Here is a 19,878-nt window from a genome sequence, read left to right as displayed (position 1 = left end):
GAAGGGATTCTCCTCGGATTTGGCACAGCGACTAAAGGCTACAGAATTCTAAATCCAAAGACCAACAAGATTCACTTCAGAAGAAGTGTCAAATTTGACGAAAGAATCAACGATTGTAAGCAAGACATCGTGATTCCAGTGGTCACATCACATCCAGAAGGGGATTTCTTTGAAATGAAAACTGACATCAAAGAGGAAGATTCGAGCCTCAGCTCAGACCAATCCGATTCACATGTTGATCTTTCACCTGAGACGGTACCATCGCGGCAAATAGAAGAACCACAAGAACCAAGATATCCTGCTAGAGCACAACGTGTACCACCAAAGAGATTAGGATACAAAGCCACGGTAGAATGCGTTCGAGAGCCGACTAACTGGAATGAAGTTCTAAGTCTACCAGAACGAGAAAGTTTCGTATGGAAATCTGCTGCTGAAGAAGAAATGAGATCTCTGGAACAAAGGAACACTTGGGAGCTAACCGATCTACCTAAAGATCGCAAAGCCATCGGTTGTAGATGGATAATCAAAGTGAAATACAACCAAAACGGCGAAATCGACAAGTATAAAGCACGCCTAGTCGCGAGAGGATTTTCGCAAAAATATGGTGAAGATTTCGAAGAGACATACGCTCCTGTTGCAAAGTACGAAACTATTCGTATCCTACTTGCTGTTGCAGCATCAGAGTCAATGACAGTAAAACACTTTGACGTTAAGACGGCCTTTCTCCACGGCGATATAGAAGAAGACCTGTATATGGAACAACCACCTGGGTTTATTAAGAGCGGCGAAGAACACAAAGTCTGCAAGTTACGCAAGAGCATTTATGGTCTCAAGCAGTCGGCAAGAGCCTGGAATAAGAAAGCCAACGAAATCCTACTTCAAGAAGGATTCGTTAGAAGCAAAGCAGATCTCGGTCTCTACGCTAGAAAAGAAAAAGACAGCACCTGGACCTACGTTTTACTATACGTCGATGATCTGTTAGTCGCCAATCGGAATGCCACCACCATCAACTCTCTTCAAGCGAAATTGAACCTGCATTTCGAAACTAAAGACCTTGGGGAAGTCACATACTACCTTGGTATTCAAATTGAGAGGGATGATGAAGGTGGTTTCTCCATTCATCAATCGGCTAAGATTAAGCACATGCTTGAAGATTTTGGTATGGACAATGCGAAACCATCGAAAACACCCATGGATATGGCCTACCTGTCACTTTGTGGCGAAGACGATGTACTACCGATCAATACTACGTATCGCAAAGCCATTGGAGTGTTGTTACATATCGCAACTGTCTCAAGACCGGACATAGCAGCCAGCGTCAACATTCTATGTCGCAGAGTGGCGAAGCCCAGAGAGCGTGATTGGGTGGCAGTTAAACGAGTAATGCGCTACCTCCTGGGAACGCAAGACTTATCATTACATCTACCATCAACAACTCCGTTGGAACTTGAAGGCTATGTCGATGCGGATTTTGCGGGAGACCATGCGGATAGAAAATCCACCAGTGGCTATTTATTCAAACTCGGGCAAGGGACGGTTGTTTGGTCGAGTCGCAAGCAAACCACGGTAGCAGCATCCTCGACAGAAGCTGAAAACGTAGCCGCGGCACACGCAGCACAAGAATCAATATGGCTACGACAGATACTTCACGACATGGGTTACCGGGATATCGGCCCAATCAACATATATGAGGACAACCAAGGTTGCATAAAACTCAGCCTAAGCGAAAGATCCAGTGCCAGAACAAAGCATATCGATGTCAAGTATCATCTTCTAAGAGATATGCAAGATAAGAAATCTATCAACATCCTCTACTGTCCAACGGAAGAGATGATAGCTGACGTACTGACGAAGCCACTCGCCAAAGAGAAATTGTACTACCTCATGTCTAAAATAGGCATTTCCGGTCGCAGGCGAGAAGGGGTGTTGACATAGAAGCGCCTGCTACCTATTTTTTAGCCTATTTTATTGTTTACGATTAGATTTATCTCTTCACTTATTTTTTTGTTATCTATTATGTTTTTTAACAAACTTTATATACATGCAATGTATTTCGATTGTTTGCTACTAGTTGAATAAACCTCGTTGTTATTAGATGTGTGTTTTTATTCCCGGGTCGAGGCTGCAAAACCCAACAAAGATGGCCGGGGTACTTGTGGTTGTTATTCTAATTATGTTGAAACGTACTTTAAAGGTTCATTGAATTTGACAGTAGCTGCTCCGTGAAATAGAACCGTGACTTCATCTATTAATGTTCCCTCAACGTCTGTTGAAATGCCTAAATTGGGTTGAGAAACGTCTCCCCAAACTGGGATGATTTTTTTCAAATCATTTGGTCTTTCTTGTTTCAACCTCGCAAAAGCCTAAACAAATACCGTGTCTTAATTATTTATCCAGAAAGGTGGAGCGTACGTGTCACGCTTATAGTTAGTTTGCTTATGTTCCAATCAATTTATAGTGTGCATTTTCATTGCGAAACTCTAATCACCAAGAACATATTTTAATTTCAATTTCTACTCTTAATCCAAGATTGGGTTCGAGGGCCTCCTAAAGTTTTAAAATATTTTTGGAATTAATACTATCACTGGCTGCGGTGACACGCTAAATGGACTAACAACCCAGCTTATTGCGAACTTGTTAAAACGAAGTTATAATTTTGCACGAATGAAATTATGTTCAATCACGAAAATGCAAATTATGAGCACAAGAAAACTGACTTTTAGCGAAACACACGCGTTTGATACGAGTTAATAATGTTACCTCAGATTCCAGTAACGTTTGGAAGCGATCCTGGCAGTTTCCCGAATTTTTTGCAGGAGTTTTGGGTCTGATCAAGACGTAAATGTTTTTGATTCCAGTGCAACTATATAATAACTTCTCTACAAGTACCTAAAAAACAGGATACCGATGTTATGATATAGAAAGCACTTTATGCACCAGCTAGGGAAGATTGTGATTGTGGAACATCAAGGTTTTTATAAATTTAAAGGTATAAGTATACTTATTTTAAGTCATAATATGAATATTAAATGCCAAAATAAAAAGTAAAAACCATTATAGAATTAAAATGAAAAGAGTTATCGGGTATTGACAGACCTTTCCAATGAATCCAGTAGCTCCAGTAACCAATACGCTTCGGCCATGGTAAAAACTAGCCACTTGTGATATTTCTTGAACCGTACCCATCCTACTCAGAAACTTGATATACCGCTCGCGATAGCTTGGAAAAGCAAACTGGGTTCTATACTTTTAACTACCCCGTACTATATATAATAGTTTTAAAAACAGATAGGAAAACGTGATGGTATTTATTGATTTTTTGCTAAAATAATTCAATATCAGTGAAGAAATTTATTAAGAAATTCGATAGAAATGGAAATTACTTCCTCCACACCGGTTTTTGAACTAAGTAGGTTAAATGAAAGTTTTCATTTCGTCTTCCAATCCGTCAAGGGCATCTCAATTATTATTGAAAAGCTCGATTAAGACTTGATATCTATCTAACAGGCCCAAAGGCACTAATTAGAATTATTTTATTTTACATATACCTTTATTAGAATATTTAAAATTCCTGGCTCGTTTTATTTAATTACTTATATACATATTAGCAAATTTACAATAACCTTTTCTAGTTACTTTCGAAAATTTTCGATAAATTATTTTATTGATACATTGTTTGTATTCGTTACTAAAAGATACATTTACTTTTAAAATCAGGGTCAGGATCTTCGTATAAAAACCAGTCCGAAAGGGGTTTAGCATAAACTGTTTAATGTCGAGTAAGATGACGTCAGAATGAAACGTATTACGTAATTATTATATATGAAAAACAGTTTTGGTGTGGATTTAAATTTAACATTGAATACTTTGTCAAGGATATGCTGACGTAACTTTATTACTATTTTCGCATTGAACTGTGTAAAAAATCTATTGAACTTGCGATAGGAATTGAGTGTGGTAAATAAGAAATTTAATTATGCTTTATATTTACTAATAAGTAACGCATTTATATTGGATAGTTAGATTTGGTCAAAAATCTTTAATTTAATAGAATGTGTTATGAAGTTAGATAGCCCTAAAATATAGGATTTTATACAAAAATATAGGATTTTATATGATGTTTTATCGAAAAATATAGGATTTTATATGATGTTTTATCGAAAAATATAGGATTTTATATGATGTTTTATCGAAAAATATAGGATTTTATATGATGTTTTATCGAAAAATATAGGATTTTATATGATGTTTTATGCAAAAAATATAGGATTTCATAGGATGTTTTATGGAAAAATATAGGATTTCATAGGATGTTTTATCCAAAAGTATAGGATTTCATAGGATGTTTTATCCAAAAGTATAGGATTTCATAGGATGTTTTATACAAAAGTTTAGGATTTCATAGGATGTTTTATACAAAAGTATAGGATTTCATAGGATGTTTTATACAAAAGTATAGGATTTTTTAGGATGTTTTATGATAGGTCCAAAATATAGGATGTTATAGAATGTTATATATAATTATAGGTGAATAGATGATAGGTTTAAAAACAGGATTTTATATGAAGTTTTATAGGTGAATAGATGATAGGTTTAAAAACAGGATTTTATTTGAAGTTTTATAGGTGAGTAGATGATAGGTTCAAAAATGTAGGATGATTTAAGATGTTGTACAGGTGAATGTATGATAGGACCATAAATACAGGATTGAATTGAAACGTTCGCGCAATTATGGCTGAATATTTATTGTAGTTTCAAAACCTATGGTAATTATATAGGGTCACATAGGATAGGTTTTTAAATATAGAATGTATAGAATTTTAGGACCAGCATTGATGACTTAACTCGAATTGGTTATTTTTAAATTGCAGAAATTTACTTGAGTTTAATTTAAAAACTTCGCGCTAATATAAGTTTGATTTTGCATTTTATTAAATGCGTACGTTACAGGGTGACTAAGATTCACCCAATACATTATATGAGTATCACTGGTAGATTCTTGCCTCTATAGAACGTTGATTTAATTCAAGGTTTTAGGAAAAAGTAAATCCCGCAACAGTCAAGGTATTACGTAAATGTTGTTGTGATCAAAAATACGAAGACGGAAATTGAAATATTTTATTTTGGGTTTGAATTTAAATTACTTTGGTGACGTTTTTGGCACTTTAGCAATAGTATGTCTTACCTATATGATAATTAGTAGGCCCTTAATGAAAATAAATTATCTCGAAACCTCATATTTTTGAAGGAACTCAAGTTATTTATTTCAATAGTTTGAATAAATGGATTAATTATTACTAAGCCTTTGCAGAAATCTGAAACCTTGAAAAAATTCTTACCTTACTTTATTTATAGTAAAATCTAATTAGCTTTTTAACTGATAATTAATCGGCTTAAAAACCTGGGAGGACGAAAGAGGAGTGGGAATTTTCAGGCTTTAGAAAATTGGAAAAATTAGTGTTAACGTAAACCTGAAAAAATGGGGTTAACGTTAATTTTGAAAAAATTAGGGTTAACGTTATTTTTAAAAATTTCGATTTATTCAAATTTGAAAATAAGCTTGCAGAAAAATTAGATTAATATACTAATTTGTAGTATCGATTTGTACTATTTTCTCTGTATGGTCTATATTTAATTATCAGCACTTTGCACTAATAAACTCCAGTAATGATTATGAAGGTGTGTAAGTTTGTGAAGTTTTCAAGGCAAATCAAAGTGGAAACGTGTCTACTAAAACAGTCCATCTTCTCCGCTTACTGATCTCTTTTATCAATATCTTTTAATCTAGACGGCGGAGACAATCGTTCGAATGCTAATCACAAAATGGATAATATGGGAATGACTTCAATTGGCAGTAAGAAGGGTCGGTCGCCCTACGAAGCGCCAAAGGAGTCCTTGTATTTTCCGGCACCATACGCCACCTCTAGGCTGGCCGCCTATGCCGCCGAAGATGGCAGCGAATGTGACAGTTTGCCCTCCAGCACGAGAACTACCGGAGACCGTAATATGAGCAATCATACCTATGACGTTCCTTTTCCCGTCCGAAGGGTGAGCAGCTCTCTCCTTGTTATCAGTCATTAATAACTAATTACCGCTTGCTAACTTTGATGTCTCCATCTCTTTAAGCCTGTTTTTCTCAGAAAATATGCTAGGTGTTTCTGATAAGTTTGCCATAAATTAAAGGGAGTATTTTTTGGGTCAGACTGGGTGTAAAAAGTCAAAGAATATAGGGTCCAAACAACAAGGAAATTGGCACACATGTTCTTGAGTAAGAGTGCCCAACTTGTTTAGACAATTTCAATAGCCTAAAATCTAAGAACGTCAATGAGAGTTTACCCAGTAGAAGTTTACGATTAAAGGTATGCGTGTGGTTAAGATGGAAATGTAAAAGTAGTTAAAAGTGCAAACGCACAAAAGTTCCAGTTAATGTTTCTTTTATTGGTACCAAGTTAACATCTTTATTTAGAGGTATTGTTCAAAATTTATACCATTGGCATTTATAAACATATGCCAATCTTTCGAACGATTCTTGTTCATGTTCTTTAACACTTTTGACCGTCGCTTTGTCTTAGTCTGACCACGCCCTTAAAGAAACATACGCTTAAAATTATGTCGTGTTTATCAGAAACACCCTGCATTTGAAAAATTGGTTTGTTTCTTTGCATCTTCTTTCTTCATTAACAATCACTATTCGTTATCAAATTTGTTTTAGATGTGGTTCCTCAAGGTTAATAACCCCAATTATTAAGTCTGTTAAAAATGTTCAGTTACTTAGCCTTAATAAGTTTTTACTGAAAGGTAGTAAAAAATGTGAGTTACTTAAAACAGTATCATTTAGATATTCCATAGGGATGGGCTTAGTCTATTAATAAGGTTCAATGACTATATATATTGGGAACTCTTCCCGGTTTTTAGTCCCATAAAACACCTGGTTATAATTCAAAATTCTGCGCTGTTTCACAATTAACGTTTATGAAATGATGTTTTTAGAGATATTTAAATCTGTCGCCTAAAGACGTCATCATTTCGTTATTTTTGCATTCTGTTTTTTAAGTATATTTTCCTTAATGAACCTTTAAGGTGTTATTGATTTTAGCTAAAAAACAGGAACATATTTATTTAAAATAATCATAGATTTTATAAACGACGGAACGAGCAGACATAGATTATAATTCCAATGTACTAAGGCCATTTCATTTGAACTTTCACAGTATTTATCGTTTAAAGCTAGGCGTATATAACCTAATCAGAAAATAAGCTTAACGTAACATTATCCGAACCTAAGCTTAACGTAACCATATCCAAACCTTAGTTTAACCTTATTGAAACACAAAGCTAAACATAACCCTTATCCAAACCAAAGCTTAACCTTATTGAAACTCTAAGCTTAACGTAACCTTATCCAAACCAAAGCTTAACGTAACCTTATCCAAACCGAAGCTTAACGTAACCTTATCCAAACCGAAGCTTAACGTAACCTTATCCAAACCGAAGCTTAACGTAACCTTATCCAAACCGAAGCTTAACGTAACCTTATCCAAACCGAAGCTTAACGTAACCTTATCCAAACCGAAGCTTAACGTAACCTTATCCAAACCGAAGCTTAACGTAACCTTATCCAAACCGAAGCTTAACGTAACCTTATCCAAACCGAAGCTTAACGTAACCTTATCCAAACCGAAGCTTAACGTAACCTTATCCAAACCGAAGCTTAACGTAACCTTATCCAAACCGAAGCTTAACGTAACCTTATCCAAACCGAAGCTTAACGTAACCTTATCCAAACCGAAGCTTAACGTAACCTTATCCAAACCGAAGCTTAACGTAACCTTATCCAAACCGAAGCTTAACGTAACCTTATCCAAACCGAAGCTTAACGTAACCTTATCCAAACCGAAGCTTAACGTAACCTTATCCAAACCGAAGCTTAACGTAACCTTATCCAAACCGAAGCTTAACGTAATCTTATCCAAACCGAAGCTTAACGTAATCTTATCCAAACCGAAGCTTAACGTAACCTTATCCAAACCGAAGCTTAACGTAACCTTATCCAAACCGAAGCTTAACGTAACCTTATCCAAACCGAAGCTTAACGTAACCTTATCCAAACCGAAGCTTAACGTAACCTTATCCAAACCGAAGCTTAACGTAACCTTATCCAAACCGAAGCTTAACGTAACCTTATCCAAACCGAAGCTTAACGTAACCTTATCCAAACCGAAGCTTAACGTAACCAAATCGAAATGATCAATCCCAGCGCTAAGTGTTCAAGAGAATCGAATATTTACTTTTCTGTAAATTATATGGGTACCCTATTTTAGAAGCTGTTCTCTTTATAGAAAAACTTTGCCTTCAGTTTGACCGCAATACCTTGTTATGATTTTGTTTTCGTATTAAAATATAAACCACCTAAATTATCATTAGTTAGTTTCACCTTCAGTTTTTTTTTCCTTTCCGCGTGTTAATTACATCGGAATAGGGGTATTTATTTTTCATTTAATATTCTAATCAGCCAAGCGGAACCACTTAATGGCCTTCCTAGTAGCAGACAAAATAAGTTTCCCGTCGAGGTGAAAGATGACCATATTTCTATCATAAGCTTTAGGTTACTAATAAGAGTAGAGGAACGGAGCTCCGCTCTTCCTCAATTGTTTATCACACGGACGTGAAATTTATCTAACCTTTTCTTCCCTCTGGTACCAACGTTGACTGCGTGAGCGAAAATGATATTAATTTCCGTTTCATCCATTTTTCTTTAGCCGGAAGCGGAAGAGCAGTACACGAGGATTAAGCGAGTTCCGGTGCCCTCCGTTCCGGTCAACAATATTTACCAAACCCCTCGTAAGCTTCACCTCTCATCTTTTTAATTGTATTGTCCTCGCTTCGTTTTAAAGTGCCGTCTAATTTCGTCTATTTCCTCCTCGTTTCAAGTAGCTGGTTTTAAAGAGTTTTAAGGGTACAGACCCTTTTCTAAAGAGAGACCGAAATGTCGTCAGTTTGATAAAGGGTGAAGGCGGAACATGTGGTATGTGTATCCAAAGATCTTAGATAGGGCTTCAATGTTACCAGTCCACCGAAGTGTTTTGGTTTGAAGCCACTTCTAACGTCTTTGTTGTCCACATAATGGGTCTTCCAATCTTTAGAAAACATGGTGGTCAAACACCAGACTCCATTTTACCCCCAACTTTTAAAAAGGTGTCTATTGGTATTTCCGAAACATTTTCAGAGCTCGGGGCATCTAGTTGAAAAAGGTCCCACTACACGCGTATCAAGTTCGTAAACGTTAATAATTTCAAAGACCATTAAATTTACCATAATTGCGTTGGGGCAAGAATGGTTTGAGCAGAGAGGAGAGCCTTGAGATGGAGTAATATGTAATAATGTGAATAGGCGGTTTGGTTCGCTTCGTGACTAAACTCGTCTCTCTCCGACGCTTGCTCAGTCACTCGCCGCGGTGTCCGCGCGCATGCGTCAAATTTCAAATTTGGCTTTGAGCTGGAAGTGGGAGCTAGCGGTAGTAGTAACCGACGCCACTGGCACGTCCGCGTTTTAGCTAGAATCGAGGAAGAGAGATGTAAAAATTCCTGCCCTCCCTTTTTCCCCTTCCATTTATATTACTACTTCTTTAACATCAGACTAACACTCCCTCTCAAGTCTCTCCTCTCTGGTTTGAGTGTCAACGGACCTTTCGCTCAAGATTCCTTAATTGTTTTGGAAAGGCCTTTTGTATTAAAATTCGTATGTTTACAGCTTTAGTTGTTTTGCTGGAAGGGACAACTTATAGTTATTTCCACCGCCTACTTTATTTTGTCAAACCTTCATTCTTAGTTGAATAACTGCTTAATAATACACCGTAATTTTATCCTGGTAATTTACCTCAATAAAATTATAAATTAATATGAAGATAAATAAATAAAAATTACAAATAATTTTAAAAATATTTGTAATATTGTTTTCGCTTAAACTTTAATTAGTTTATATTACCGAGGCAACTTTAATTTTTATTTCACAAAATTTGAAACAATCCAAAGTTTACTTATAAAATTACAGTAATTTTCCGGACTTATCTTAGAAATGTTTTCGCTGATTTTCGAATCCCAAAAATTTCAAGGAATTTACTAGTTCCTCGAATTCGAAGTGTTTCCTCGGTTAACTGATATCTGAGAATAAGCCTCCTTATACTCAAGTGTTTCTTAAAATTCTAGAGAGAGGCAATAGTATTCAGTGTTCCATTAAATCAAAATTATAATACATTTTGTAAAAGATTGGCTTCTTTGTTTCTTCTAGAGCTCCCCGAATCGGAGAGGTGGACCAGACGATTGAGTTATCACCATCAAGGCCTTGAGAGGTCCAATTTAGAACCAGGTTTTAGTTTTAAAGTCGACAGTCCCGCCACTCGACGGTGGTCAGGAGGATATAGGATTCCCTTCAGAAAGGACCAGCCTTTCAAACTTAAGAGAATTGACCAAGACTCGTGAGTACATGTCATCCTCAGTTTCAGTCATCCTATACTCTTTAAGCGCGTTGAAAGCGACAAAACTTTTATATTGGTTTCTACACGTCACTGTTTCCCGAAGTTTTCGACTCATCTTTCGCCCCATTATAAATATATGACATATCTTTGGGGGACTTAATTTTGAAGGATTTCTATATTCGGCTTAGTTTTACGACCAAAATGTTTCGTGAAAATGATTTTAAAGCTTGCTTTAACGAAGCTCTCTAGTTTAGACTCTTAAGGCCCATTCAGACTAAAGTAAAATCTTGCGTACCCATCAGTTGTCTCCTTAATTTCGTTTCGGTCGCGTCGGCACGTTCATTTCCCTGTTCAGTCGTGAGAGCAGACGACTTAAAATGAGTCTCATATTTGGTTATTTTTGTGCCATGAATTTTGAATACTAAAACAGTCGTATCCAAAACGACCAAATTACGCCAATAAACCTTAAATTTTTCATATATCCTCTGCTAAAGCATAGCTCACTCGATCACGTGTTAGTAAAGCATGATCGAGTGAGCTATAGCAGAAGTCCATTAAATTAGCCTAGGAAGTGAACAATTACAATGGCTGGTATAGCGTACGTCTCTGCTGGGATAAAAACTCCTTCTAACTCCATGGATAGGGGGTTAAATTTTTCCCCCTCTCCTATCACAGTTAGAAATCTCGAGCTCCTCTCTAGAAAGTCTTTCTTGACGTGAGCGGGGCGTGACTTCTTCAGCCCATGAACGCTGCATCTCTAAAGGGTAGATTGTTTGCTTTATAAAAAATTAAAATAGGAACGGCCACGGTTGTTAAAGGGAGGGTGAAGTAGAAAATCAAGTGGTTTTTTTAATCGATTCTTCTACTAATTATAAAAAGGCAGGGGGTCACGCGATTGGTCGGACGTCCTTATTTAAAATTATCTTTTAAATCTGAACCTAATTTGAATTTTAAAATCATTCGGAGCTAGTATTTCTGAATGTTTGACTATGCAGACTGGTCTTGTAAATAGTAGGGGAATCGATAAAAAAAAAACCACTTGATTTTCTTCTTCACCCTCCCTTTAAATAGTTTTTTAGATAGGTTTATGAAGAGTCATAAAAAACTGAATGACCTTGACTGTTCCAAAATTCACACCCCATCCCTTCTCCTATTTTTAAGCGGGCTCGGTTTTACAGTGGAAGGGGGCATTTTCGGCCAATAGTTTTTTCTCTCTCGATAGGGCAAATTTTGGCGTACGAGTCGCACCTAAACCGGAGATCTGAGAAAAATTATCGCGAGGTGGCGAATGTGTCGCCCTTCTTCAGTATTGCTACACAAGAGAGGGGAGTCCCAAACCCCGCTTTTGGTTACTTCCTAGGCTAATTTAATGGACTTCTGGCTATAGCTAAAGAAATGGCGCTAACGAGGTGGTGCCATCTCGACACCGCGCGACGAAAATGAATATTTTCAAACTAAACCCGCGAATCTTTTACGTAATCGTTGACACGTGTAATTAAGCTTATTAAGTGTGTAAAGCGACTTCACTAACGTGAGTATAACATTTTACTCTAGTCTGAGGTTTCGAACTACAATTTATGTTGTTAGTCTCTACGAAAAGTACGACAACATTTTATAAAATCGGTCGTCTGATGGTTTAACAATCTCATCTCATTTTGCAGCTTGGTATACTTTTGATTTTAGAGCTTTCGTTCTTTATAACGTTATATCTATCCAAGGTTGTCAAACACAAGTTTATGATGGTTGCAAGTTTTCTCTGCAGTTAATTTCGAACCTTATACCCTTCTTATAGGCGCTTTATTATTTGATGAAGCAACTTCTTTTACGAGAACACATTTTTTCCTCGTTTTATACTTTTACGACATCGTTGTTATAGGTGTAGTAATACCTTCCTCCATAGAAAAGATTCCATTTTCTTACCATGAGCAAATGTGTTAAAAAAGAGAAAAATAAGGGGTATAGTTGCAAGCGCCGATGGCCCACGCCATAACCCTCTAATACAAAAGTATGGGTCTTCTATAGACGCCTATAGTATCGGCATTGACCATGCGAGCAAAGAGAAAATAACAAAAGGAGTAGAATGTTAGTTATTATTTAGTAACCTTGAGTTTTGTTGTTCTTTTTCCGGCGAGTCAGGTAAATCATATTTTCGAAACGTTATATTATAACTACCAGCAAAGGCACCGGCTTTGCCCGTCAGCCCGTCGTAACAATTTAATGCAAATCGGGCCACCAATTTAAAAGATGAAGGCAAATGTAACCGAAAATATCATAAGGCCCGTCTATAGGAATAATGAACAGTCAAAGACATCTGTGGAAAGCACAAACGTTTTTTCATAAAGGAGTTATACAGTTGTGGCCGCCATTTTTTAGATGGCGGTGGATTGGAAAGAGAAACAGGTTGTAGTTTCTCTAAAACAAGAAGGTACTTTTTTTAAAATCGTTGACAAAGGGTTAGTCTTGCGCACTCACTTTGATGAGAGACAAAGATAGCAACGCCATCGTAGTTCGAAGTTTTACCTTTCAATTCGAAATAGAATGAATGCATTCGGGTTACTTATGCACATATATTGCTCTCAGTGTGCGATTATTATTCGGTCTCCTCTAAGTCAACCTCCAAGAGACGGCCTTCTACGAGAAATTCAAAGCCACGAGAAGACTCTGTACCCTCTAGAACGTGTACTCGAAGCAAATATCTTATATACTATACTAATGGAGAGTGTGATAGGTTTATATATTTACAACGATCCAAAAATCCATTCTTTTTGTTCCCGTTTTATGGACCTTCGGGGTACTATGTGTTTCCCCAGCGAAATCGCTTCATTTTCTACTTCTCGGAAGAAATTCGATTGAATTCGCAGTATAAAATGTAAATTGTAAACCTTTCGAACAGTTCCCTAGTTCGAGGTGGGAAATATATCGTTTTCGCACCTTCGCTTCGCGGTAATAAAATGATAATGTAACCTACGTTGATAGACCCTTGGGAAACGTATAGCTTCTTTTTCGCTCTATTTTATATCGCCTTTAAGATCCGTTTTCACAACCTGCGTAAATCTCGTTTTTAGCGAGATTCCGCAACGGAAAAATTTGGCGGAACATATTTGTCTTTTCTTATTCTAGGTTTTAGGAAATTTATAATTTTGAGCACCATTTTTAATGTAACGTAAAACTTTGGAAGTAATAACTTGTTAAGCGTATTTTGTCAAGCGTTGAAATCTTACACAACAGGCATTTTGTTTTGCCGTTTTTGAAATATTTTCCATTTTCAAATGACACAAATAACTTAATAGAAAGTTTTTTCATAGCTTCAAGTATTTAAAACTATCAAAACACTATATTAGTAAAGATTAAACGCAACTATCTCCTTAATAATGCACCATTTACCATTATTTTACAAATATCTCATTTTAGCAGACAACAAATTAAATATAGAAAAACAAAAACAGCTATTGATATAAAGAATTTTACTAAACCTGTTCGCAAAATTTCGGAATCGAAAGTTTTAGAGGCTGCAACAAGCCGAAAGTGGTACTAGAAAAATACAAATAAATAAGATAGTTAATAGGAACACTGCTATTTGTTTTTACTGTTCTGTGTCTTACGAAACTGACCAAATAAAGTCCCTAAGCGATTTTAATTCTATTAAATAGATTCAAACACTTTTTCCGCTTTCAAAACAAATTTGTTATTTCTCTTCACGACTTCCTCTGAGTGGCCTTGACGGTGTCTGTCAGATCTTTGGTTTTCGCATCAAATAACGTTGTATACGCAATTAAAGAATCATTATTATTGCCATCAAATTTCGAAAAAAAAAAATATATTTGTAAATTGGATTTGAAGCTACAATCTATTATTCAACTTTAAATTTCATATTTCATCCGACAAGTGGTTACTTACGATTTCGAAACATGCTTACCTAAGAACTTTGAGAAAAGAAAAAAAAATCCGCTTTCCCAAAAATTGGAGAACCGAAAATATGTTTTCGCAGAGTGAAAAAGACCATTTTTCCCCTCTATCTTTTGGAAGATGTATTTCTTGAGGGATTTTAAAATGAAAGACCTTAGAACTCTCCAAATAGAATTCGAGGCTTATTTCGAGCCGGATGAAATGATAAATCCGGATTGGCCCGTGTTTTTGTGGTGGTTCTATACCTATAGTGTTGTTTTTTCTTTTATATTGTACAGTATACTTTTAAGTATATCAAAGAAATATATTTTTCTTTATTTTGAAAAAACATTTTTTAGGTATCGTTATTCGGACGAAGGAAGCGACTTAGAGGACGAAGACGAGAGACCGGAAGAGATATCAGAAGCCGAGTGCGATCGTAAGAGGTCTTTTCCTTTTGATGGTTCTGTTTTTTTTCTACCCTCTTTTATTGTCACTTTATATTATCCTATTTTGTTTGGTTCTATGAATTTTGTTTCAAAGCATTTTTTTCGGTGCATGAAGTGCACTGCAAGTATATTCTTTTTGAGCTCGATTTTTTTCACTAGATTGATTGTTTCTATTTTATCTGTTTGACTATTGCCAAAAATTTGAGTTTTGGTTCCGGTGTCTTCAATTTTCCAAACGATTTTTAAGTTCAAAGGAAATAATAGTTCTCTTCAGGTGCTAGAATTTTTTTATTCTTGTGAGTTTAACATTGTGTATTAATCCGCTTAATGGGATGGTGTAAATCAATCATTAAGTTTTCAATTATCTTTTCTCGAATAGGATATAATAAAGAAAGCCTCGGATATTCAGGGTGTTTCTAAAAGATTGGTCAGAAATAATAGGGTGATGTTCTTTGGGGGATGTCATTTGAAAATGATCAATTACATTTTGCCGTTAGGGACACCATTTTTAAATTGTACAAGACCTAGCCTAGGAACTGGTGCTGTTTGTTGATCTAAATTATGATTGAGACGTCCAGTTTTAATTTTTTTTTTCACGACCTAACTATCTTGGAAACACTGAAGTCAAAACTTTCCACCTTCTGTATTTCTTTGCATTTTTGTTCAAACCCATCATGCTTGTTTTTAGGAAAAGATTTAATCGATTTACTCTTCGTTGGGTCAAATGAGAAATGAATTGCATAATGGATTTTATAATTTTGGAATCCTATTCTTTCGAATTTTACTTCCAGTGTTTACGCTTTAAGGCCCATTCAGATTTACGATCTACTCTATCGCGTCAATACGTTTATTTCCCTGTTCAGTCGTGCGAGCAGGCGACTTAATAGGAGTCGCGTGTATGGTGATTTTTGAGCCAAGACTTATGAACAATGAAATTACGAAATCAGAAATGAAGATACCGCCACGAGTGGGCCAAGAACCCTAAAACGTTTCATATATCGTCTGCTAAAGCGTAGTTCACTCGATCACGCTTCAGTAAAGCATGATCGAGTGAATCATGGCTAAAGAAAAGACATTAACGAGGTAGTGCCATCTCAACTCTACCCGCCGAAATTGATATTATTCAAACAAAACCTGCAAATATTTTACGTTGTCGTTGACACGTGTGAACAGTATAATTAACAGAACAAAGCAGCTTGCTTTTATCCTAGTCTGAATGGTCCTCTAAGTTAAATTAATCCTCACCAATTCTTGCATGAAATCACACGAATACGCACGTTTCGGTAGAATTCATAGCACGATTAATTCCAATTCCAAAATTCCGTTTTTAAAAACAATAGTTTGTCAAAAATGGTCTCATTCTGTCATCTGATAAACATATCCATATTCATGGGGATTCTCAAAATCTAAACGCAGGTAGTTTGACCGTGATGATTCCGCCGGAGAACAAGAACTTCTACATTCTGACTGGTACCGTCCAATGACTCCGAGATCGACCGTCGTCATCATGTTAACCCTTAAAATTCAAATCGATATAAAACTTTACGCATTTACGCGTGAAAATAACAAATTAAAAAAAATTCAAAAAAAAAAGCACAAAGAAAAACTATACCAAAAATCAAACCAAATCATCGTAAAACTAATGAATTTTCCTGAAGTTTTTTATTTAAAAAAAATAAATAAAAATAACATATAGAGGAAATATGAACCTTTTCTCTAATTACAATTTCTCGGGAAGGCCGATTGGAAAATCGTCTTAAGTTTTGAATTTCGAGTATTTTCCCGTTGGAAAAACATTACGGATATTCCATGATCTGTTTTAGCCACGTATACCAACCGCTTCCGTGGACAGTGATGTATTTGAGGCGGTTTTTCTCTCGTCGGTTAAGTTGAAAATGGTGTGCCAGGAGACTATTTATGCCCCTGAACTAATTCGTCTCGCGAGCGGCCGGACGATATTGTATTATGCTCCGTAAAGATACGTTTCCCACTTACCTTTTCTTTGTTTTGTTTGGAACGGATGCCTGGAGAAATGATAATAGACCAAGAAAAACATTGACGGGAAATGGTCAAATTGACCAAATGGAATGGTTTTCCGTTTCTAGATCCCCGCTTTCAAATTGACCTAAATTGTTTAAGTTTTGCGCGGAGTGTAATCGTCTAAAAAAAATTTCCAATGAAGAAAGACAAGTTAACCTCCTCACAGAAGTTAAAGATACTACTATCCTCCTATTGCTTTGGTTTTAGCGTTTAAAAGTGCTTAAGAGCGTCAAGGAGGAAAGTTGATACTGGAGTGGAAATCATAGCTCTATAGCCCTAACACCAGATTCCCCAAGTATAAAAGTCAAATTTACCCTTAGAACCTCGGTTTTGGTTTGGCATAAGCTTTAGGTGCCACCTGGTTATGACAACATGAACTATTATTTGCACGTGACTAAGGTACTAAGATATTTTTACCGAGATGTGGTGGCACTAACTGATTTCTAGCCACGAAAAGCATTCTGGTATTTTCAAGCACCAAGAGTTGGCTCCCAACAGTTATGCTCCAAAATGAAACTTTCCTTCCCCAGGTTAAGATCAGTCTGGACCACAGCACAAATCCTCTGGTCCAAAACCACTTTATTAATTACTTAAACCAATTTTTAAATTAAATAAGTTGGATAACTGGTCCCTGTGTCCAGTTTACTAATTGAAAATCTATGGGAAAACTAAGGGGCGGTGACTAATCCAAGGAATAGTTTATCATTTTGGACACTAGGGTATCACTGGTCCCAAGGAAGGACTAGTTTAAAAATGTTCTTCTTTCCCAGACTGGTTAACAGCCTTTTGTCTCTCCGAAGACCAGATATAATAGCACACGATTGCATTATCGAAAGTTGATTGTAATTTATCTTGCTCCTGTTTTACTGTATCTGGGTCTTCAAGTCTAGTATCATTTCTCTACGTCCAAAGATTATTTTCCAAATATTGTTCATAATGTGCTATGATGGAAATTTTCTTTTGGATTTTGAAGGTTGGTAACCGTTTTCTTTTAAAATTTTTCTATATCGTGCGGAAGATATATGATTAATATTGTTTAAGGACAGTAAAATCGCGTTGAATTGTTGGTGCACGGAAATTATACGGAGTTTTTGAGAAAAATATAATAATATCTATCAATTGGTTGTTATTACGTTAACCACATCGCTATGATGAATGTTTATCGAACCCTGATGGGAAGGAAAATTGGTCCTTTTTGAATCGTATTTGTTTTTTTTGGATTCAATTTTTAGATTTGTATTTTGTTGGGAACGAAACGAGCTTTATGGAAATAAATATTTTGTAAAAAGTTGCGTTCATTTCATTCCGGCTCTTGTTTGCATTTGAGGTTTAAAGCGTAAGGGGATTTTTTAAAAGTTGACTGAACTCGGTGGAATGAAAATTTAGATTTTTACCAAACATCAAATTCGACTCATCTCTTCGAAGTTATTTTAATTAATTATTTATCCACTTTTACCCCATGCAATGCGCGTACCAAGTTCTAGCGTAGGCGAGAAAGCTAACTGGAAATCATAGTTTTTGTAAATCTTTTTTTTTTATCAAAACTCTTTGTTATTTATCCTGCTAGGTTTATTGCGAAGTCAATACGATAAACTTGAGCCTAGCTTGAGCTATCGTGGATTAACACGGTAAGTGTGAAACAGGTAGGTGTTTTGCTTGCCGTGTGTGAGGGGGATGGTCTTTGGATGATTTTTGAGTTGAAAATGTTCAATGACATTTTGCCGTCCTGACGGCCACGGTTTTCGAATTATGATTTGAGTGTTTTGGGGATTTCTTTAAAATGAAGCTAGAAAAAGCGCCATCAAGGGGGAAATATTTCATATATCGACTATTTTAGATGAAGCTATTTGCAATCGCTATTGCGATAAATTAGATATGTTATTCAAAACACGAAACGTTATTGATAAGGAAATATGTAGGTAATATTAACATACTCTGATTGTCTTGGTACAACTTTTGAAAATGGAAGAACGTTGGTTAAAATCAAGGTTTTTATGTGAATGGTTTAGGTTAGAGGTGACAGCAGAAATGCAAAATAAGACCGGAAAACTGGACCAAATTCTATGTATAAAATTCCCTCTTGTAAGTCTTAACAACTGTACCGGCTCTCTAGGCCATTAATATTAATAAAAAAACTGTCTTTGTGGACAAAGATTAGAAAAAGTAAAAGATAACTGAACAGAATGGAAAGATTGCATTCAGAGATATTCAAAATTTTAATTATAGAGACATGATTATAAAATATCAGTAATTTTGAAAGAATTGCTTAACATAGTTTTTTCACCAAAAATTCCATCTGACCATATTATTTTATCATGAATTATTGCACGGCTTGTACCTCAATATTTCTACCAATTTTATTTTTTTGCTGCAACCGATCAATTTGTCACTAAAAATATATTTTGTGTCTCGCGTGTAGTGGACAACCAGAAAAAGACCGCATCGTCCAGTCCTTAATACGCTTCAGGAAATAAAAGACCTAAAAGATTTGGGAAGACGAAATAGCCGGAAGTTTGTCGGAAAGCAATTGGTCCGTCTGCAATGAAACCCGAGCTCGTAGTGTGAAACCCGTCTCATACCCTTCCACGTCCTTACCTTCTACAAGAGTAGGCTGAAGTTCAGATTGGATCTTTCTTTGGATACCGAAAATAAACCCTCTTCATCCAAACCGTAGAAAAGTCGGTAATAGACCTTTAGAAGGTTTGGCAGACTCGCCTTATTTCCGTTAAATCCTTCATCGTCTTACCTTCCAAGAAACTCTTAAATGGATAATCGAACAACATTGTTTTTACATTTTGGATTTTGGGGGTCGGGTCAAAGGTTAACTCTTCTTTTTTCTATTTCAAACTTTATACTCCGGTGTCGTAACAATCCATGGAATGGTTGTCCAAAAGATATCGAACCATTTCTTAAATTGTACATGTTTGATTACATCACTCATGTTACTTTTCAAAAAACAGCCCAAAAAACGTTATGTCAATTATGACGACATCTATGAAATCAGAAAGAAACATCTACAACTATCCCTTT

The 19,878-nt window shown here is 36.0% G+C and overlaps 1 protein-coding gene across 3 annotated transcripts in view; it reads left to right on the top strand.

Moving 5' to 3' along the window:
- The window catches only part of LOC149718443 (cell adhesion molecule Dscam1-like), a 451,194-nt gene extending 433,064 nt beyond the window's left edge, over positions 1-18,130 (top strand). Inside the window, exons 23-27 of one of the 3 annotated variants that reach the window (XM_089845167.1) lie at positions 5,789-6,048; positions 8,760-8,841; positions 10,288-10,474; positions 14,719-14,805; positions 16,225-18,130. In XM_089845167.1, the coding sequence (XP_089701293.1) occupies positions 5,789-6,048; positions 8,760-8,841; positions 10,288-10,474; positions 14,719-14,805; positions 16,225-16,228 (620 nt within the window). In that variant the 3' untranslated portion in view covers positions 16,229-18,130. Of the gene's footprint in view, positions 1-5,788; positions 6,049-8,759; positions 8,842-10,287; positions 10,475-14,718; positions 14,806-16,148 lie in introns of all 3 variants that reach the window. The other 2 variants (XM_089845151.1, XM_089845159.1) reach the window with 2 other exon arrangements.
- Positions 18,131-19,878: the final 1,748 nt, after the last annotated feature.

The sequence above is a fragment of the Phalangium opilio genome, unplaced genomic scaffold (assembly GCF_054372755.1).
Source record: "Phalangium opilio isolate 3A_F unplaced genomic scaffold, DU_Popi_V2 ptg000002l_1, whole genome shotgun sequence".
Taxonomy (NCBI): Eukaryota; Metazoa; Arthropoda; class Arachnida; order Opiliones; family Phalangiidae; genus Phalangium; species Phalangium opilio.
The sequence above is the reverse complement of the archived record's forward strand: the minus strand, read 5'-3'. Positions and strand labels throughout refer to the sequence as shown.